Source organism: Lepisma saccharinum (assembly GCF_977018435.1).
Source record: "Lepisma saccharinum chromosome 12 unlocalized genomic scaffold, izLepSacc3.1 SUPER_12_unloc_1, whole genome shotgun sequence".
NCBI classification, from domain to species: Eukaryota; Metazoa; Arthropoda; class Insecta; order Zygentoma; family Lepismatidae; genus Lepisma; species Lepisma saccharinum.
In genome coordinates, this window is record NW_028142891.1 from 17,421,904 (window position 1) to 17,441,647 (window position 19,744).

Consider the following 19,744-nt stretch of genomic DNA (forward strand, 5'->3'; position numbering starts at 1 on the left):
TAGCCTCACTCAGAACCTAGAAATTTTGAATGTAATCTATTTTAACAGTTTTCTAGATGACTAATTCTAAGCAAGGAAGAAGAAGCAGTTTTCCTTTATGTCGCTTTCTAATGTATCAGAGAATTTTCTTTGCTTAGTTACATTAAACGATTTAAAACCAGAGAATACTCTATGTGTTGATCCAGACAAGTTGAATCATATATGTATGCACTGCTCACAATAAACTTTATATCTGAAAATTAGCACCTATTTTAGCACCTTTTTTTGCACCTTTATTGGCAAATTTTTGCACCTAAAATTCCTAGCTCTGGTGATTACATGCCACAACTTGGTCGAGGTCTCTCGCTCTCCTGTGCATCACTTTCATGCAGTTGCCAGAAACCAGACTATATCTCTGTGAATTTGTGGCATCAGAATCTTGACCTAAAAATAGCTTGACTTGAATTGCTGTAACCAGTAACGGCAAAAATGGTTTATTTAAATTAGAAATTCTACCTGAAAACAATTGTGGAAAAATCCCTCTAAAATAAACATTGGCTTTGAAAACTGGAGTGTGTCCATAATCTTCATTGCCTCTGAAATCTGGATTCTCGGCTTCTATCATAGCATACTACAGTGCATGGTTAGAATGGGCATTTTTTGTGAATGTTCTTTATCAAGTTCATTATTGCATCACGCATCCTCATCATTGCAATTATCCAAAAGTGACAAAAGCAATGCAAAATAAATAAATCAACAACAAAAACAGTTTTTCTTTCATCATCTTCATTCTTGTTCCATTCAATGTTAATTTCAAAATACAATCCAATGATTAAGCATCTTGTGACATGGGCTTAAGTGTTTCTGTCACTTGGTTCACTAAAGACGCTGCTGCCTGTAAAGCATCCACACTGTCACAAGTGTACGTGAAGTTCACAGCTTCCTCCAGTTTCTCCCTTAACAAACCTTGACACATTTCCACTTCATTTTCCTGCGGCGTAGGACTATCAAAAACAACAATTTCCGTAATGAAGTCCCTCGCGTCACTACACTCGCTACTGGTATCATCTTCAAAATGTCCACTGTCGGAGGAGTTCTCTTCGCCATACACGCCGTTAGATGAGGAGCAGAAATTGGTGTCTGCCGTAAGAAAGATGCTATCTGTGTATTCCTTGGGGAGCTTGTCAAAGGACCAGCCGGGAACGTGCACGAACACTGCACAGAAATGCTTGCATGGGAACACCCACTTAACGAAGTCGACGCAACTGCACGAGACGGGACTGAAGCTTACAACGTACCAGGCGTTGTCGCACATTTCCGAACGCACGATGAAAACACCTTCGGACATGCTTACAATTTTACCACCGTCGTATTCGACCTCGGCTGCCGACAGTCTACTCAGCATGTGCTTCACAAAACGCTGGGGGCGGTCGTGCAAGTACAACGGGATGTCTTTTCTGTAAGCTTTGAATCCAGATGCGCCATTCTCGTGAAAGTACTTCCGGCACTGGTCCGGCAGGTATTCTTCCACAATGACCGACAACATCTCCACCAAAGGTTCGGATGAATGTTGTTTCAGAGTCACGTACTTCAGAACTCTACCCTGGTCGTCAATTCCATTGTTTATTTTCACGTTCACGAAAAATTCTTCTTCGTAAAATGCACACACCCACCGGTGGGGTACGGTCAGCCACTGAGTGAGAAAGTGATCGGAAAGACTTTCGCAGGTCTTCCAAGAACCACTATCGCATAGAATCCTCAAATTTTCATGATATTCAGCTTCCGTTCTGGAGTCGCAGATCGCTTGCAATTTCTTTTTTAGATCTTCAGCTACCGTGGGTACGCTTACCTCCTTGGAGAAGAGAGAAAGCCACGCCTGATCTCGATGGAAACTGCTATAGTAGACCTTAGCGTGAGGGAAAACTTCCTCGATCGCACAAATTTCCATCTCCACGCAGTCTGCAATGAAGTACTTGGGACACCAACTTGGATTCCACGAAAGCAGCAGCTGCAGACCTTCAACTAAACATTCCTTGCTTTCGCTTTGGAGCACCATTGTTCCGACGACGGAATAACTCACGTTTGTTTTTACTAAAATGAAGTAGAGTGGATGGCCAAACTTAATGGTCCTATGCACGGCATCAAATACGCAGATATGATCCCCATATCGGGCCAAAATATCCTGTTGCCACTTTGCCTGGTGGCAGAAGAGAACGGAAGACGATTTCTGATGTTCCAATTCGTCTTCACCCAGATGAAAGAAAAAGTTGCCAAGAGATGCACTTGCCCATCTATTGACGGCCATGCCGAGAGAATCCTCGTCGGTTCTCCTTTTCTTCTCTTCTTTGTCGCAAACGCATCTTCCGTCTTTCTTCAACTGAGACAACGCGTCGTAGACGTGACTGTAAATGGTCTTGTTCGTCGGGTAGAACGTGCTGTTCATGACGTCAGGTTTAGTCTTGGGGTCCGGAAACATGCCGTCCACAAACTGTTGAAGGAAGAGCTTCACACCTTTCACGGAGCAAACGCCCTGACTCACCAACCGGTGGATTTCGCCCACAAGGGAAGGATGCAGACGTCCACTCATCTTGGCAGCGGTGACCGTGTGGGAGTGCTCCGACGATTGTGACATGCATACGTAGTGCCTCGAGATGCTTCTAACCGTACCAAATCTCTTCATGTCCTCCTTCAATATATTTATTAACTGAAATGAAAGAGGAAACTCATCAAGATGTTTCAAAACTTTTACTCTTGAGTAAATAAACTATTTCATTAGGTACTTTTCTTGGTGTAAAAAACAAGGAATATAATTTTACAAAAATAGAAAAAAGAAACATAAACAATGACATGGCCACACAGAACACTTCTCTCACACACCGCTTCAAACGCGACAATTCATACAGATAAAGGTTCGACTCGACCTTTGGCCGTCGCCAGGGCAACAGTTTCCTCTCCTTTTGAAAAATGCCGTAATATTGCAAAATCTGAAAATTACATCAGCTTCAGGAGAGTTGAGGTGAATTTTCGTGTGCTTTCTTTTCGCTGTTATCTAGATATTATCAGTAGTTTAATAGATTTACATAATCACAAAACTACAGAGAATATCTGGAAGAGCAGTGAAAGGAAAGCACATGAGAATCAATGCGCTAGGGGAATATTTGCAACCACCTGCCCTGGTGGCAGCCAGAGGTCCAGCCGAGCCTTAAGGATTTGAATTAGGTAACTTCATGCATGTAATTACAGTGGAATCAATATTTTGAACAATTACGTTACTTTCTCTGTGTGAATGCTTTGATAACATAACATGTATTTATATACTACCACATTTCCCAATTATGAACAGGTTTTTACTTTCGTTACATACAATTTGCACCATTTGTTATTTTGTATTCTGGTGTAATTCTTGAATGTTTTAAAACAAAAATTAAAATGGCATTTATTTACTTAAAGTGATGTGCAAAATTACAGGGTGAGGCAAAAGTCTGGCACCACCCTTTTACTTTGAAAACGACTTGACGGAGGGCAATGAAATTTTGGATATGGTTAATTGGGGTGGGGGCACAACAGATGGCATGGAAGCATTTTGAAAGTTGCCATCCTGGAATTACACCCAGACTTTCTAAAACTGAAACCTGTAAATCAACATAATCTTCCAACTTTAAAATTATTGTCAGGAATATGTGAATTCATGATGAAAGTTGTGCGAATTACTCACAAGTTTAATATATATATATTATTAACTTACATTTTGCGAGTATCAAGGTAACTCGTGCAACGTTTCGGGATGCAACTGCTCCCTTCCTCAGGCTGGTCACGTTTAGGTTATGATAACCACATTGAACTCTCCATAGGTACAGGATATAGGATTGGTAAAAGGTGTGTGGTTAAAAAACAATAAATATCTAAAAGCCATTACAGGTGCACGTCAGACTACCATGCTGTTTCCGCAATTAGAAACTGCTCCTTGGCATGTTAAAACTTTAGAACTGTGAGTAGCTACTGTCTGCATGTGCTGCAATACTCCAGTGTTTCCTCGTAGAGCGCGAGGTAGGGTCCTTCCCCTCCCTAACATTCCAAGGAGCAGTTTCTAATTGGGAAAACGGCATGGTAGTTTGATGTGCACCTGTAATGGCTTTTAGATTTTTATTGTTTCTTAATCATACACCTTTTACCAATCCTATATCCTGTACGTATGGAGAGTTCGACGTGGTTATGATTTATACATAACCTAAATGTGAGCAGCCTGAGGAAGGGAGCAGTTGCGTCCCGAAACATCGCAGGAGTTACCTTGATACTTGCAAAACGTAAGTTAATAATATATACATATATATTAGGAATATGTGAGCATGCACCCATGTGTGTGTGTGTGTGTGCTGATGTGTACCTATGCATTTATATTAGGCTTTTATTACTTTATATTTTTCCTCTTTTTTATGAATATTTTCCATTAATGTAGATGTCAAAATGGCTAAGTATCTTATCAAGACAGCTACCATTTAATGGCCAGTTTAAAGTGGAAGAAAAGGTTCCACAGCCTTAACTTCATAAAAACAAGATGAAATAAATAAATAAAATAGAAGAAGTGGAATCTGAACAATTTCCACCAGTGATCAATCCTGTCTTAAGTCTTTAAGTGTCCTCACAAGATCATCTTAGTGTGTCACTTACTGTGGTCATGATCAAAGAACCCCACTCAGAGCCCTCTGGAGATCATTCGAATCATTGGTTTGCAGTGAAACTTAGTATAGTGTGTATGCAATCCATGGGGAAGCGATTACTGATGAAAAACACTTTACATTTTCACCACCATTTGGAACTGTTGTGCTAAATTACAATAACGAGAAGTATGACACGCAAAACTTTATTTTTACTTGACGTCAGTACAGTATGAATGACCATTTGAATGTGTAGACAGCATGATCAATGATTCACAGCAGGATGTTGGTCACTGCACCAGATTCCAGCACCACATTTCCACCTAGTGGTGAAAATTTGAACTATTTTTTTTCTATTTCATGAGCATTCGCTTCCCAATGGTCTCCATAGCCTCTATACTAAGTTTCACCGCAAACAGGCTTTTGTACAAGTGGGTAAAAACAAGAGTACAGATGGACACAATTTTCGAGTGATGCTATTTTGTAATGGGTACAAGCACAATGTACAATTTTCTGTTTTGTTTGTTTACCCACTTCTTTCTGATACTTGTGGAGATGAGGGACACCATACGACATTTATTTCGTTCATTCCTATAGTCGTTTTCACGTTCAGAAGACAGAATGGGCTCTTATGGACAATGCTTTTCTTATGGGAAAATACGAGCGTGCTGTTGTGAAATATCTCGATTTACAAATTTAGCTTACGTAAAATCGGTACCTGCAGTTTTGCAGGAAATTTTGTAGAGAATATGATGGTGAACACAAAAAACTGGTAACTTGCTTACATATTTTTAGATAAATTAAAAATGCAAATTTTCTGTGAAAACAAAATTTTTACATTGTTTTCATTCCTAACGTTGAAAACATGCCGTAAAATTGAAGTATACATTATGAAAAAAATTGACACTGTTTTTTAATTGTCATAGGTGATGGTGGTGCTTAGAATTTATCAATACTTTAAAGCATATTCGCATTAAAAGATATTCAAATAAAGTACGTGGAGAATTTTTATATTCGTGCAGTAGAAAATGTCGTCGCTGGAAATTTTTTGTTCTGTAATTCCAACTAAAAACTTCCAGCGACAAAGTTGTGGAGAAAATAATGAAATTATTTTTTATAACCACTCAAATGTTCCCAGAAATATTACTTCCATGCATTTGGAGTTTCTTTTTAACCCGAACCGCACACGAAGTAAGGAGATGTTGTCTGGCCATGTTGAGCTGACTCACCGCAGCATTCCGGCTAATCACCACCAAGTTTTCGATTTGATTTGATTTGATTTTAAAATTTTGGGTGCGTCAGCACATAGGCTATTTTGCACCCGTCACATTATACGGGGTCCAGCCCCTTATCTTTACAAAGAACAACTCGAACGTTGCATAAGTAAAATCTTAAAAGTTTAAAATGTTCTGACTTCTGTTAAAAGCTGAGGCTGTAAAGGGCCCTCAGCACACACAAGGACAAAAAACCGGACAACACACACAAAATTATACTGGCCAGAGTGCCAGTCGCTAGAGCCTCGTTCGTCTGCAAAACGCAGTCCAGGGTGTACTAACGTGGAAGTGAGGTTGACAGTTGGGTGTACTACGTGGAAAATCACCCCTTACACCCCACCAAGTTTTCGAGTTGTTATTTTATTTCCATTCAGTAAAAATATTAACTTCATGCAGTTTGTTATAATAGAATTGCAATTACTTAAATTTAATAATTGGCAATTATTTCCAATGCTGCTGTTGTGAGCAACATTAGTGCTGTTGCAAATAAGCGTTGTTTTTGTTTACATTACTGTCGACATTAATACTGAAATGGAGATCACCTTTCAGTTTCCAACGTACACATAAATTCATAGGCACCATATTAACCCTTGGAAGGCTTTCCAACACGTGACAAAATATGGGGCTTCTAGATAGAAATATGACATGCCTTGCTTGAGTCACTGACGTCTTATCAGTTCACGTGGGACATAACTCATTTGTTTGTTTGGGTTTCAACTTGAATCTAACCCATGTGCCAGGTTCCCGTTACTTGTGAACTGTAACGTTCACCGTATAATATTATATTAATATTAATAATTACATATAATTATCATTATATATACAAAATATGTAACACCTTCATTGTGAAGGAAGCTCATCATTTCCCGGCGACATGAGCTATTGGCAACACTGTGCGGTTTTTCCATAAGCGCCGTTGTTTCCACCAGGTCCCTGTGGCATTTCTTCCCCAAAGAATGGCAATTTTGGTACACAAACGCTGTTCACATCGGGCAGCAGACATTCCTTTCAACAAAGAATTACCACTGTCCTCTGTACGATAACCATTCATCACACTGCCATTCAGTGATGTGTTCTCATACTAGAGGTAACACTTTCTCTGGGACATACAATTATATTGTGGTGGAACTGTTTAACTTTGCAAACAAATATTGTTGCCAAGACTTATTGTGTAGCCTGCCTGCCTGCCTCTCTGCCTGCCTGCCTGCCTCTGCCTCTCTCTCTCTCTCTCTCTCTCTCTCTCTCTCTCTCTCTCTCTCTCTCTCTCTCAAACACACACACACACACACACACACACACACACACACACACACACACACACACACACACACACACACACACATATAATAATAATAATAATAATAAATTTTCTTTATTCAGCGGGCGAGGTTCAGCCAAGGGCTGCTCTGCCACCTATATATATATATACATATATAAATATCAAAGAAGGTAAAAGGAAACACTCACCGGACAGTAGAAAAATTCAAAATTTTCGCTAATTTCATAGCATCATCGGTGTGAGGAGAAATAGACGGAACCGGAAGTTGGTGCCCTGCAGAGTTGCCAGGTCCCCATCGAAGAAGAAGTGGTGCGTAGAACGAAAAAACACTGTTTCGTCACCAGGCTCGTCGTAAACTGTGTGTGTAGGATGAGTTGGGAGGGGGGGTGGGAGGGGGGTGAGGGTTGGGCATTACTGGGTGGCCTTGTTCAGGCCAGGTGGAGTGGTTGCACTCATGGCCGATATATAGGCCCTCTCCCATCTTTTGCGAACAGAGGTGTTGGCTGGTTGGGGTAGGAGATGGATGATCACTACCCGGAAGCAGTCGTTGAAACTGATGTTGTGGTGGTTGGTGTGGACGGCGACAGTGAAGTCCAGGTTGTGGGTGGAGGAGCGGTGGTTATTGATGCGGAGGTTGAGGGCCGTTGATGTTTCCCCCAGGTAAAAATCACCACAGATGTTGCAGGTGAGGATGTAGATAAGGTTTTAGGCATGGCAGGTCCCTTTGGGATGGAGGGTAAATTTGCCAGTGGCCGTGTGCACCTGGAGGGTGTGAGAAGTGATGAGGATGGGGCAGGTCTTGCACCTGGGGCGGTTGCATTTATGGGCAGGGGGGTGTTGGATGTGTGGTGAAGGAGTGTTGTGGACCAGGATGTTTTGGAGGTTGGGGGGGGGCGTTTGAAAACTACTCTGGGTTTGTCAGGAAATATGTTTTTGGTTTCGGGATCACTGTGGAGGATTGGGAGAAGAGAGTGCAGTGTGTGCCTGATTTTGTTGAGGTGGGGATGGTATTGGGTGATGAGTGCAGGTGGGTTGGTGGCAGCAGGTTTCTTGGTGGTGGTGGTGGTATGTGAGGCAGCTCGCGATATTTGCTCGGTGACCAGGATGGAGGGATATCCACGGTTAACCAAGGCCTGGTGTAGGCGGAGGTTTTAATTCTGGCGGGAGGTGGGTGAAGTGTTCAGGCGCTGTCCCCTAAGGGCCAGAGAGAATGGAATGGCTTTTTTGGTGTGGAATGGGTGGGAGCTGGAGAAGTGTAGGTATTGCATGTGGTTGGTGGGTTTTATGGGGATGGAGGTAGTCAGGTGTCCTCCCTCTATGTGCACGTCCACATCCAGGAAGGTGATCTGGTTGGGGGAGTGCGTCCAGGTGAATTTGAGGGAATGGAAGTGGTTAAGTTGGTCCAGGAAAGCTGACAAGGATGGTTCTCCATGTGTCCAGAGCATGAAGATGTCGTCGATGAAGCAGAGCCAGAGGAGGGGTTGGAGGGGTTGGGTAGCCAAAAACTCTTGCTCAAGTTTGCCCATGAAGAGGTTTGCATAGGATGAGGCCATTCTGGTACCCATGGCTGTACCTCGGATCTGTAGGAAATTTTGGTTTTCAAAGGTGAAGCTGTTACAAGTGAGGACAAGGTGGGCTAGGTGGGTCAGGAAGTTGGTGCTGGGGTTGTGAGGTTTGGGTCTGCTATTGAGATAGAATTCTATGGAGCGGAGGCCATGGGAGTGAGGTATGTTGGTGTAGAGGGAAGTGACATCAATGGTGGCAAGGATGGTATTTGGGAGCAATGGTGGGAGGGTGCTGATTTTCTGGAGGAAGTGGTTGGTGTCACGGAGGTAGGAGGGCAGAGCTTTCACAAGAGGCTAGAGATGGGAGTCAACAAAGGCTGAGATTCGTTTTGTAGGTGAGTTGTAGCTGGACACAATGGGTCTACCAGGGTTGCCAGGTTTGTGGATTTTGGGCAATAGATAGAAGGTGGGGGTGCGGGGATTGTCGGGTATTAACATGGCGGTGGTACGAGCTGTTAGGCCTTCAGGGGGGCCGCGGGTTTGGATGAAGTCCCGGATTTTGGTGAGGTGTTCGGCGGATAGGTCAACTGTGGTGGGTTTGTAGGTGGAGGGGTCAGCCAGCTGGCGGTTGGCTTCCGCCAGGTAGTCTTGAGAGTTCAAGACCACCATGGTGGACCCCTTGTCAGCTGGGAGGATTTTGATGTTGTGGTTGTTGCGGAGGTCTCTGAGAGCTTTCTGTTGGGGGGGGGGGGGGTTGAGGTTAGGTTGGTTGTGAAAGTTATTTAAGAATGAGCTGTCAGAGGTGGTGGAAATGACGGCAGTGATGTATCTTTCCAAGGGGTGGTTGGTGGGCAGGGGGGGTGGATCTTGGGAGGAGGGGGGGCTAAATTGAAGGAGGCTCGGATGGGTTTCACTGGTAGTAGTTTGGAGTGAGGGATTTTTGGCCCAGAAATGTTGCCATCGGAGGTTGCGAGCAAATGTGTGTATGTCAAAAAGTAGACGGAATTGGTTGGGGGGAGTTGTGGGGGAGAAGGTGAGGCCTTTGGATAAAACAGCTATTTCATCCGTGCTCAGTTTATGGCTGGATAAATTGAGTACAGTCTGGTTGTTTTTGAGTGGGTTAGGGTCATTGGTGGTCATGGATCTGGTAGGGGTGGGTTTGTCCGTGGACTGGTTGTTTCCCAAGGTGTGATGTGTGGGAGTGCAGTTTTGGTTTTCATCCGAGCCTCCTTCAATTTAGCCCCCCCTCCTCCCAAGATCCACCCCCCCTGCCCACCAACCACCCCTTGGAAAGATACATCACTGCCGTCATTTCCACCACCTCTGACAGCTCATTCTTAAATAACTTTCACAACCAACCTAACCTCAACCCCCCCCCCCCCCCCCAACAGAAAGCTCTCAGAGACCTCCGCAACAACCACAACATCAAAATCCTCCCAGCTGACAAGGGGTCCACCATGGTGGTCTTGAACTCTCAAGACTACCTGGCGGAAGCCAACCGCCAGCTGGCTGACCCCTCCACCTACAAACCCACCACAGTTGACCTATCCACCGAACACCTCACCAAAATCCGGGACTTCATCCAAACCCGCGGCCCCCCTGAAGGCCTAACAGCTCGTACCACCGCCATGTTAATACCCGACAATCCCCGCACCCCCACCTTCTATCTATTGCCCAAAATCCACAAACCTGGCAACCCTGGAAGACCAATTGTGTCCAGCTACAACTCACCTACAAAACGAATCTCAGCCTTTGTTCTCCCATCTCCAGCCTCTTGTGAAAGCTCTGCCCTCCTACCTCCGTGACACCAACCACTTCCTCCAGAAAATCAGCACCCTCCCACCATTGCTCCCAAATACCATCCTTGCCACCATTGATGTCACTTCCCTCTACACCAACATACCTCACTCCCATGGCCTCCGCTCCATAGAATTCTATCTCAATAGCAGACCCAAACCTCACAACCCCAGCACCAACTTCCTGACCCACCTAGCCCACCTTGTCCTCACTTGTAACAGCTTCACCTTTGAAAACCAAAATTTCCTACAGATCCGAGGTACAGCCATGGGTACCAGAATGGCCTCATCCTATGCAAACCTCTTCATGGGCAAACTTGAGCAAGAGTTTTTGGCTACCCAACCCCTCCAACCCCTCCTCTGGCTCTGCTTCATCGACGACATCTTCATGCTCTGGACACATGGAGAACCATCCTTGTCAGCTTTCCTGGACCAACTTAACCACTTCCATTCCCTCAAATTCACCTGGACGCACTCCCCCAACCAGATCACCTTCCTGGATGTGGACGTGCACATAGAGGGAGGACACCTGACTACCTCCATCCCCATAAAACCCACCAACCACATGCAATACCTACACTTCTCCAGCTCCCACCCATTCCACACCAAAAAAGCCATTCCATTCTCTCTGGCCCTTAGGGGACAGCGCCTGAACACTTCACCCACCTCCCGCCAGAATTAAAACCTCCGCCTACACCAGGCCTTGGTTAACCGTGGATATCCCTCCATCCTGGTCACCGAGCAAATATCGCGAGCTGCCTCACATACCACCACCACCACCAAGAAACCTGCTGCCACCAACCCACCTGCACTCATCACCCAATACCATCCCCACCTCAACAAAATCAGGCACACACTGCACTCTCTTCTCCCAATTCTCCACAGTGATCCCGAAACCAAAAACATATTTCCTGACAAACCCAGAGTAGTTTTCAAACGCCCCCCCCAACCTCCAAAACATCCTGGTCCACAACACTCCTTCACCACACATCCAACACCCCCCTGCCCATAAATGCAACCGCCCCAGGTGCAAGACCTGCCCCATCCTCATCACTTCTCACACCCTCCAGGTGCACACGGCCACTGGCAAATTTACCCTCCATCCCAAAGGGACCTGCCATGCCTAAAACCTTATCTACATCCTCACCTGCAACATCTGTGGTGATTTTTACCTTGGGGAAACATCAACGGCCCTCAACCTCCGCATCAATAACCACCACTCCTCCACCCACAACCTGGACTTCACTGTCGCCGTCCACACCAACCACCACAACATCAGTTTCAACGACTGCTTCCGGGAAGTGATCATCCATCTCCTACCCCAACCAGCCAACACCTCTGTTCGCAAAAGATGGGAGAGGGCCTATATATCGGCCATGAGTGCAACCACTCCACCTGGCCTGAACAAGGCCACCAAGTAATGCCCAACCCTCACCCCCCCCTCCCAACTCATTCTACACACACAGTTTATGATGAGCCTTAATGCCCAACCCTCACCCACCCTCCCGCCCCCCCTCCCAAGTCATCCTACACACTCACAGTTTACGACGAGCCTGGTGACGAAACAGTGTTTTTTTCGTTCTACGCACCGCTTCTTCTTCGATGGGGACCTGGCAACTCTGCAGGGCACCAACTTCCGGTTCAGTCTATTTCTCCTCACACCGATGATGCTATGAAATTAGCGAAAATTTTGAATTTTTCTACTGTCCGGTGAGTGTTTCCTTTTACCTTCTTTGATTTGTATTTAGCCCTTTTGGCCCTCCTTGCTTTTATCCATTATATATATATACCTTTTTCTTTCTTTTCCAGTTGCTAGTCTCTGAGATTACGTAGTCTGGAAACATCCTGATGCATTTAACCACCATCCTGGCTTGGCATCCAATCTTTTTTGTGGGCTGGATCAGGGTACGTTTCCTCAGTGGAGATGGTTGCTCTAGCTGAAAAAAATGGATAATGATAACTAGGTTGCATCGTGCATACTTATAAACATAAAATACCCTCAAATATGCATATAATATGCACCAAGAAGGTGGAAAATATGGTTTTGGATAGTAATGCACTTAAAAAACACCTAAAATATGCATGTAAATATGCACTAAAAAGGTGCAAATAATGCACATAAATATGCACTTTCAAAAACACCAATTGTAGATGTTTTGTTTCAGTTACCGCAAAAACCCATCATGAAAACAGATATTTGATATTGTTTTCAGCTCATATGATTTAACATAGAATAAATGTAAAAGTTGCAGTTCTCAATTCTTGCACATACTCGTGTTTACTTTACACTGCTGTCTTATAAATGGAAGAAAAACTACATTCCTAACAGATCATGATTGCACTTGATTACAACATGACATCTCAAATTTTCAACCTTGAAACTCTTTCTGTTTTTGGCAATAATATTTTTATGTTCAGAAAAAAGTTGATCTACTTCACAAGAAACAATTGGACAATATTTTAAGGCAACAGTATCTGACACATTAAAGCTGAAAATCATTTACAGTCTGTCCATCGCATTTTTGTCATTTCTCTCTCAAACAGTGTTCACGGGAGGATGACCAGAAAAGTCTTATCTCCTTCTTTTGTACAGAAAGTGGAGAAATAACAGCAGAGACTGAAATAGGAAGTTCTTTTATTAAGAAAGCAATATGCCCAACAGGCAGATGTAAAATGCAATTTTAGGAGTGATTTTGACTAAAAAAGGGCATGTATTATACAGGGTGTCTCATTTAATATTGCGACCTGAAATATTTCGTGAACAACAACAAATATTGAAAAACTGCTTTCGCAGATATATAGGTATGAGAGGGGCTCATGAAATTAGTGGACACAATACGTTCAGTTACGTAAGGAAGTACGATTTTCAACACAAACTTAGTTTTTTTTAATAGATACCCCATTTTATTTTCAACTCATTTGAAAGTACGGAAAACATCTTTAAGAATGGTGTTTGTTACATTGAAATACGTCAAGTAGTTCTCAAGTAATTGTAACCTGAAATTGACGCTTGAAACAAACATTCTCAAGTTGATTCGTGTGTCGTAACATGCATATCCCCCTTTTGACGCCATTCGTGTATCGTAACAAACATGTTACTCTTCTGCATACTATGCGTTGTGCTTAGGAAAGTTGTTACGTTATAACAACTGCGGGTTACAATAAAATGTGTAGTTTGTACATAAGTAAACTCTGACAAATTGTCTAAAATATTCTGATACATCTTTCTGAGTTAACAAACAACTGTTAATTAAAAAGTATAAATTTTAAACATTCCGCCATCAGTTACATACATAAATGTCAGTACATTAACATCTTTCTAATTTTTAATTGGCGTCCATTTATTTACGTCATAATTTTTAGTACATTGGAACAATCAACTCTTCTCATTTGGTCATGACAAATCTTTAAGTTTTCAACTATTAAACTTTGCAGCTTATACATTTATTCCTTCAAATTGATATATCAAATAAAGCAAGGGCGTAACAAAGTGCACTAATTAACAAGATGTTTGTAATAATGTACGTACATCAAAACTGTTGCTGAGAAGGCCGGGATGATACTTATCTGTGGTGAATGTAGGAAAAGTGCAGTACAAGCGTGCAGGCTGTATACGCGACTGCATTTGCGCTCAGCTCTGCCGACAGGCATAGTGAAGGATGTGCCTTCACGCTCAACTTTAGGTTACAATTAGTTGAGAACTACTGGACGTATTTCAATGTAACAAACGCCATTCTTAAAGATGTTTTCCATACTTTCAAACGAGCTGAAAATAAAATGGGGTTTCCGTTAAAAGAAACTAAGTTTCTGTTGAAAACCATATTTCCTTACGTACTTGAACGTATTGTGTCCACTAATTTCATGAGCCCCTCTCATACCTATATATCTGCGAAAGCAGTTTTTCAATATTTGTTGTTGTTCACGAAATATTTCAGGTCACAATGTTAGATGAGACACCCTGTATATATTTTTTCATATGCAATATGTAAAATTCATAACTATCTGGGCCCTAGTGATAAGTATTATAACTCTTCTGAGTTAAATGAAGACAGAGTAGCTGAGCAACAGATCTGTGTGGTTTCATCTCTGCAGACTTCAAATACCATATATTTTTTGATACAGCACAAAATCAACACCATACCGTGCCAATTTCAGATGGCTAACAGTAGTCATATGCAAAATATGTACTGAACACTTGCAGACCATAAAATTTGCTACAAATATTGGCCAGTATTCATTTTCATAGAAGCATCAGGTTATCGAGATATGTGTCAGTTTTTGTAGAATTAAATAAACTATTTTTGCTGATTTATTCTATTATTAGGTACTTTTTCTTGGTGTATTTGTTAAATTCTTTCCCTCACCCTCCTCTTTTTGGTTTCAAATCTAGTTCTAAATTATTAACACTGCTTTTTTTCTTGTAAATAATAAGTTCAGTATATATCTTTTTGGCAGTGGCGTCTCGTCCCTTGGGGCTTCCGGAGCTTAGCCCGATAAGAAAAACGGACGTATTCACGTAATTATCAATCATACGCATAACTATCACACAGTCTTTTAAAAGGCGATTTTTATCCACGTAAATTCATCGTCTGTTGCAATGGATACGACAGCGCTCCTACCGGCATTGATGTCAATTATCGTTTTCCGGGGCACGTCGCAAAGGAAGGCGTGGCCTACACCCACCTACGCTACAGTGAAGGTCACATGCTAGCAGAGAGAGGAGGGGAGAGTGCAATGGATTTGAGTGCTGATTCGGGGCTAATTCTGTTGTGTCGCGTTCGATCTCGCGTGATGTTCTGTAGTGTTTTGGTGGCTTTCATTCGCTATGTTTGAGTGAGTTTGGCAGGGTTGATGTTCGAACACAAATTAATGAAGGACATAGGCTGTCAATCAATTACAAGACACAATGAATTTGTCCAGAAAAATAGGGATATATTAAATAGAATTATCGATTGCTTAAAATTATCTGGTCGACATGAACTTGCTCTACGATGACATAATGAAAGAGAACAATCTTTATCTTTAAACAGAGGCATCTTCCCAGATTTATTATCCCTTCATAGAAGAGGGAAAACTAAGAGGGAACTTCGTGTTCTTTACTGTAGTGAAGAGTTGAAAAACATAAACTCTATCAGTAGATTGCATTCATTTTTTATTTAAAATTATTTAGAGGGTACCTTTTCAGAAACAGTAAAAATGACAAACATAGTTTTAATAACTCCAGTGGCAACAGCTGAATCTGAACGATGTTTCAGCACATTGAACCGTATTAAAACCTGCTTAAGAAATGCAATGGGACATGACAGACCAAATGCCTTGGCACTTGCTTACAATAGAGATAGAATACATTTCAAACATAGAAGGCTTCATCGAAAAAGTAATACCAAAATTTGCTGAGCAGAAGAACAGGAGTCAACGTTTGTAGAAAGGTATGTTTCACAACAATACCTGTTTCTTTTGTAATCATGTGAATTGTCATTATATTTTAAATTCTTTCAAAAAAGTAAGTCCAGTTTTGTAGTCTAGAAGAAAAATATACCTATTTTTTGTAATTCATGTGAATTGTTATTATATTTTAAATTCTTTAAAAAATAAGCCCTGGCCAAATTTGAGGCCACGAGACGCCACTGCTTTTTGGTAACAGTTATTTATATCGGAGACACTTTTATTCAAATTTACAGGAGAAACTACTTATGGAAATCAGTTTCTGTAGCATTGTCGAGGTATTTTCTTTCATCTTTCAATCTATTTCAGCCGGAAATCAATTCCCGTTGCTTCAATTTAAGCGAAAACATAACACACCATTTTTTAACTATGTTTGCCTAACCTAACCTTCTGTGAATGGTTTTTGGGGCTATTCGTGGATGGTTATACGATCCAAAATTGTTTTTGGGGCCATGCGTGAATGGTTTTGGGGTCTATCCGTGAATGGTTTGTGGGGGTCGCACCATGACGTGCGTTCCATAACACTTCGAGAAATGGCTTATTTTAGTGTAAAACATGTTTCTCATTGTGCGAAAACCTTAATGGCACCTTCAAATATGTTCCGCAACACACAATTGGTAAGTACGAACCATACGAAACACAAAATATCCGATTTTAAAGTGTCTCCGATATAACGAACTGATACCATTTTTTTTAATGTTTGTGTTTTTTTGAGAATTACGTGTATCATTAAATCAGAATAGTAACATAACCCTTGGCTCAACAGCCCTCGAAGGGCCTTGGCCTATCTCCCGACTGCCAGTTTCCTTCCCACAATCCTACCTAGAGGTGTGGAGATCTTCAACCAGTATGGGGTGCCGTGGGGTCAGCACGTCCAACCCTCAGACGTTACAGATTTCTGAGACCGGATTATGCTACTCACTCATAGCTCCAAAATTTCCTCACGATGGTGGGTTGCCACCGGTCCTATACACAGGTCGAGAACCCAGAGACTGAACCCAGGCAGACTCAAACCCATGCCATCCGGCAGTCGGAGTCCAAAGGACAGCACCTTAGACCACACGGAGGAGGACAAATGAGAATAATAAATATGCCATTATGAATTTTTGCACTGTTGCTAGTTGAATTTTAAAATCTCCAGCGATATGGTACGGTCAGCCATATATTAGAATGTATTGCATAGTTAATCATGCTGTTACCGGTTCTTTAGGAAGGCCACTTTGGTGCAAGAATTAATTACTTTTAATCCAATCTTATATTAATTAATAAATTAAATGCTTTAAGATCATATTTCAAAATGTGTAGTTTTATCTTACTTTGATTCATGGCTTTCTTTGACCATATTTGCAACAAAAAAATGCTGTCTCCTGAGAAAAAGGGGCTTGTGCCTGAATTAATTTTAGTTTTGTCTGCCTCTGCTTATAACCTCACTCCATTGACAAAGCTTTCCTAAAAATAATAAAAAGGTAAATATAAAGATGAGTAAATATAGGCTTCCCATCATGTGACAAAGAGATCCAAATGTGTATATTTTATTAAGGCAAAACCTTTGAAAATATTGTTAAGTGCACTTACCATCGAGCAGAGAGAGAAAGACAGATGGAGTCAATGCCATTGTCCTAAATGGAAAGGTGATGATGTAAGGTGACCAAATTTTATTCATATGGAATGGCAAAATGTACACATTTTAATATACATAAACTGTTTTGTCATAAACACTTATGTTTGAAAGGTAAATAAATAAATACTGTGTACATAACCGATATATGAATTGAATTGTTGTTTTAAGACCACTTTATGCACAGTAAGGCTAATCGGGACTGGACCTACAGTTTAAAGTGGGATCTGAACCACTTGTGCCTCCACCGGGTCTCGAACCCGGGACCCCTTGATTACAAGGCAACAACGCTACCACTGCGCCATCTGGGAGGCCCTGCATAACCGATATAATATGGTGATATGCACTGAACTCCAACCAAGTATCCCTTAGAATTACAAGCCATTCGTTGATATTTTGCTGATGAATGGACGTTTTCAGTGCATCCTTCTTTTCAAATACTCCCTCTGTCCCATAATTATAGTCCGGTATGCCAAAATGGTGACTTTTTATTTATGTTCTTTTGGATATTTGATTGGCCAATGTGTACTGGACAATAATTATGGGACAGAGGGAGTAACATTTTGTGAAAGTTTACGCATGTGATTAAAGTTCACTTTGTTAATCAACATAGTCCTCAAAGTTTGAAAATAACAATGTACTGCAAAGCACTATACGTTAGGTAAGTATTTTTTTTTTCAAAACAGACCTGCCATCAGTTTCTTCTTATCAGCACGCATCGCAGACCAACGGAAATCTGAACATCAATCACTTATGTTCCAAGTAAGTGAAGACATCTACCACACCGAGTCAGATGTGAGCGACTGAATGTTACTGTGCCATAGTTATAGTAATAGTAGAGAATCTGTTTGTTGCAGAAATTCTATGCCAATAAGTCCAATTTTAGGTTTAAAAAAATTAGTACAGCGTCTCAAAAAATGGACATAAAAATGTGTCACTTCACCACTTTTGTGGAGTTCAAGACATGGAGAGTATTACGTGTACGCATCTCTCTCTCTGGGTGGTATTTTGTGTGTGTGTGTAAATAGTGCATTGCACAAGCTCAACTATACTCTGTCCTGGGAATCTCTGGACTAAGCGAACGAAAAGAAGTCTCTGCGCAAGTAGTAACCAATGGACATGTGAGAAGGAACAGCTGTTTGCAGCAGCATGTATGCCTTCAATCTGCCCACTTCCTTTCTCCCCTTCTCTACCATTATGTGCAGCCTTGCTACAGAGATTGCCAGGATAGAGTGTACTAGATAAGCACAAATGACAATCACGTGAACAAAATAACACCCTCCACTCCTAATAAACTTACAACTGGTTCAAAATTTTCAGTCTTGTCGTCGTTCCTCTTCTTGTAATCGTTCCCATGAGGGCAGACAAAGTAAGTTGTCTTCTCCTGTTGAAACGGCCAGCCAAGGAAAGGTACGCTTATATCACTGTTCTTGTAGTGGAAAAAGAATGTAGTCTCACCTGAAAAGTGACACATTAGCAACTACTTGTAAATATACAGCGTTACAAAATTTTTGATAGCAAAAAATAAAAAGTATACCCAAGAATTGGAACGTAGGTGAAGCATTCATTTCTCAAAAAAATTAATACATATTTATGCTTTAAAGCACTGGAACCTTCACTTGTAATGCAGAAAATGTGTCTCTCTTGATGTGGTTTACTGCAACAATTCTTATATATTGCATATATATTTATTACATACAACATTTTTTTTAAAGCTGTTCTGGTCTAGTTGGTAGGGCATCTGACTGTCATGCGAGAGACCCGGGTTCGATTCCCAGGGTGGATAATCAAAGGCCACAATTTTTCCAGCCTTGTCCCCGCATAAAGCAGCTTTGGGGCTCACCCAGCCTCAAATCAATGGGTACCAGGGGGAAAGCTGGAGCATGGTGCTGATCACATCACCTTGAAAATGGCCGAGAGCAAGACTGTGTGGGGCCCTATCACCACATCCCCTACAATATGCCTTCATGGCACGGTGCTATATGTATGAGGAACTTTATATTTATTACACAGCCCATTTAGATTAATTACATGTAATTTCTAAAACCAATGCAGTCATGCAAGGAAAGCAAAAACAGAAGTCCAACTTCAAATTATCCAACCATTTCCATTCTTAAGAAATGGAGCTAAAGATTGGGAGGAGGGGGGTTGTAACCCCTATCAATCTCCTGAGAGCAATGCTGAGGGTACCAC

At 41.8% G+C, this 19,744-nt stretch overlaps 1 protein-coding gene across 2 annotated transcripts in view; it reads right to left on the bottom strand.

The window, feature by feature from the left end:
• Positions 1-327: 327 nt before the first annotated feature.
• LOC145982150 (uncharacterized) overlaps positions 328-19,744 on the bottom strand; it is a 43,007-nt gene continuing 23,590 nt past the window's right edge. Inside the window, exons 3-5 of one of the 2 annotated variants that reach the window (XM_083115720.1) lie at positions 18,852-19,009; positions 12,279-12,425; positions 328-2,683 (exon numbers count right to left, since the gene is read on the bottom strand). In XM_083115720.1, the coding sequence (XP_082971846.1) occupies positions 812-2,683; positions 12,279-12,353 (1,947 nt within the window). In that variant the 5' untranslated portion in view covers positions 12,354-12,425; positions 18,852-19,009 and the 3' untranslated portion in view covers positions 328-811. The remainder of the gene's footprint in view (positions 2,684-12,278; positions 12,426-18,851; positions 19,010-19,744) is intronic. The other variant, XM_083115719.1, reaches the window with a different exon arrangement.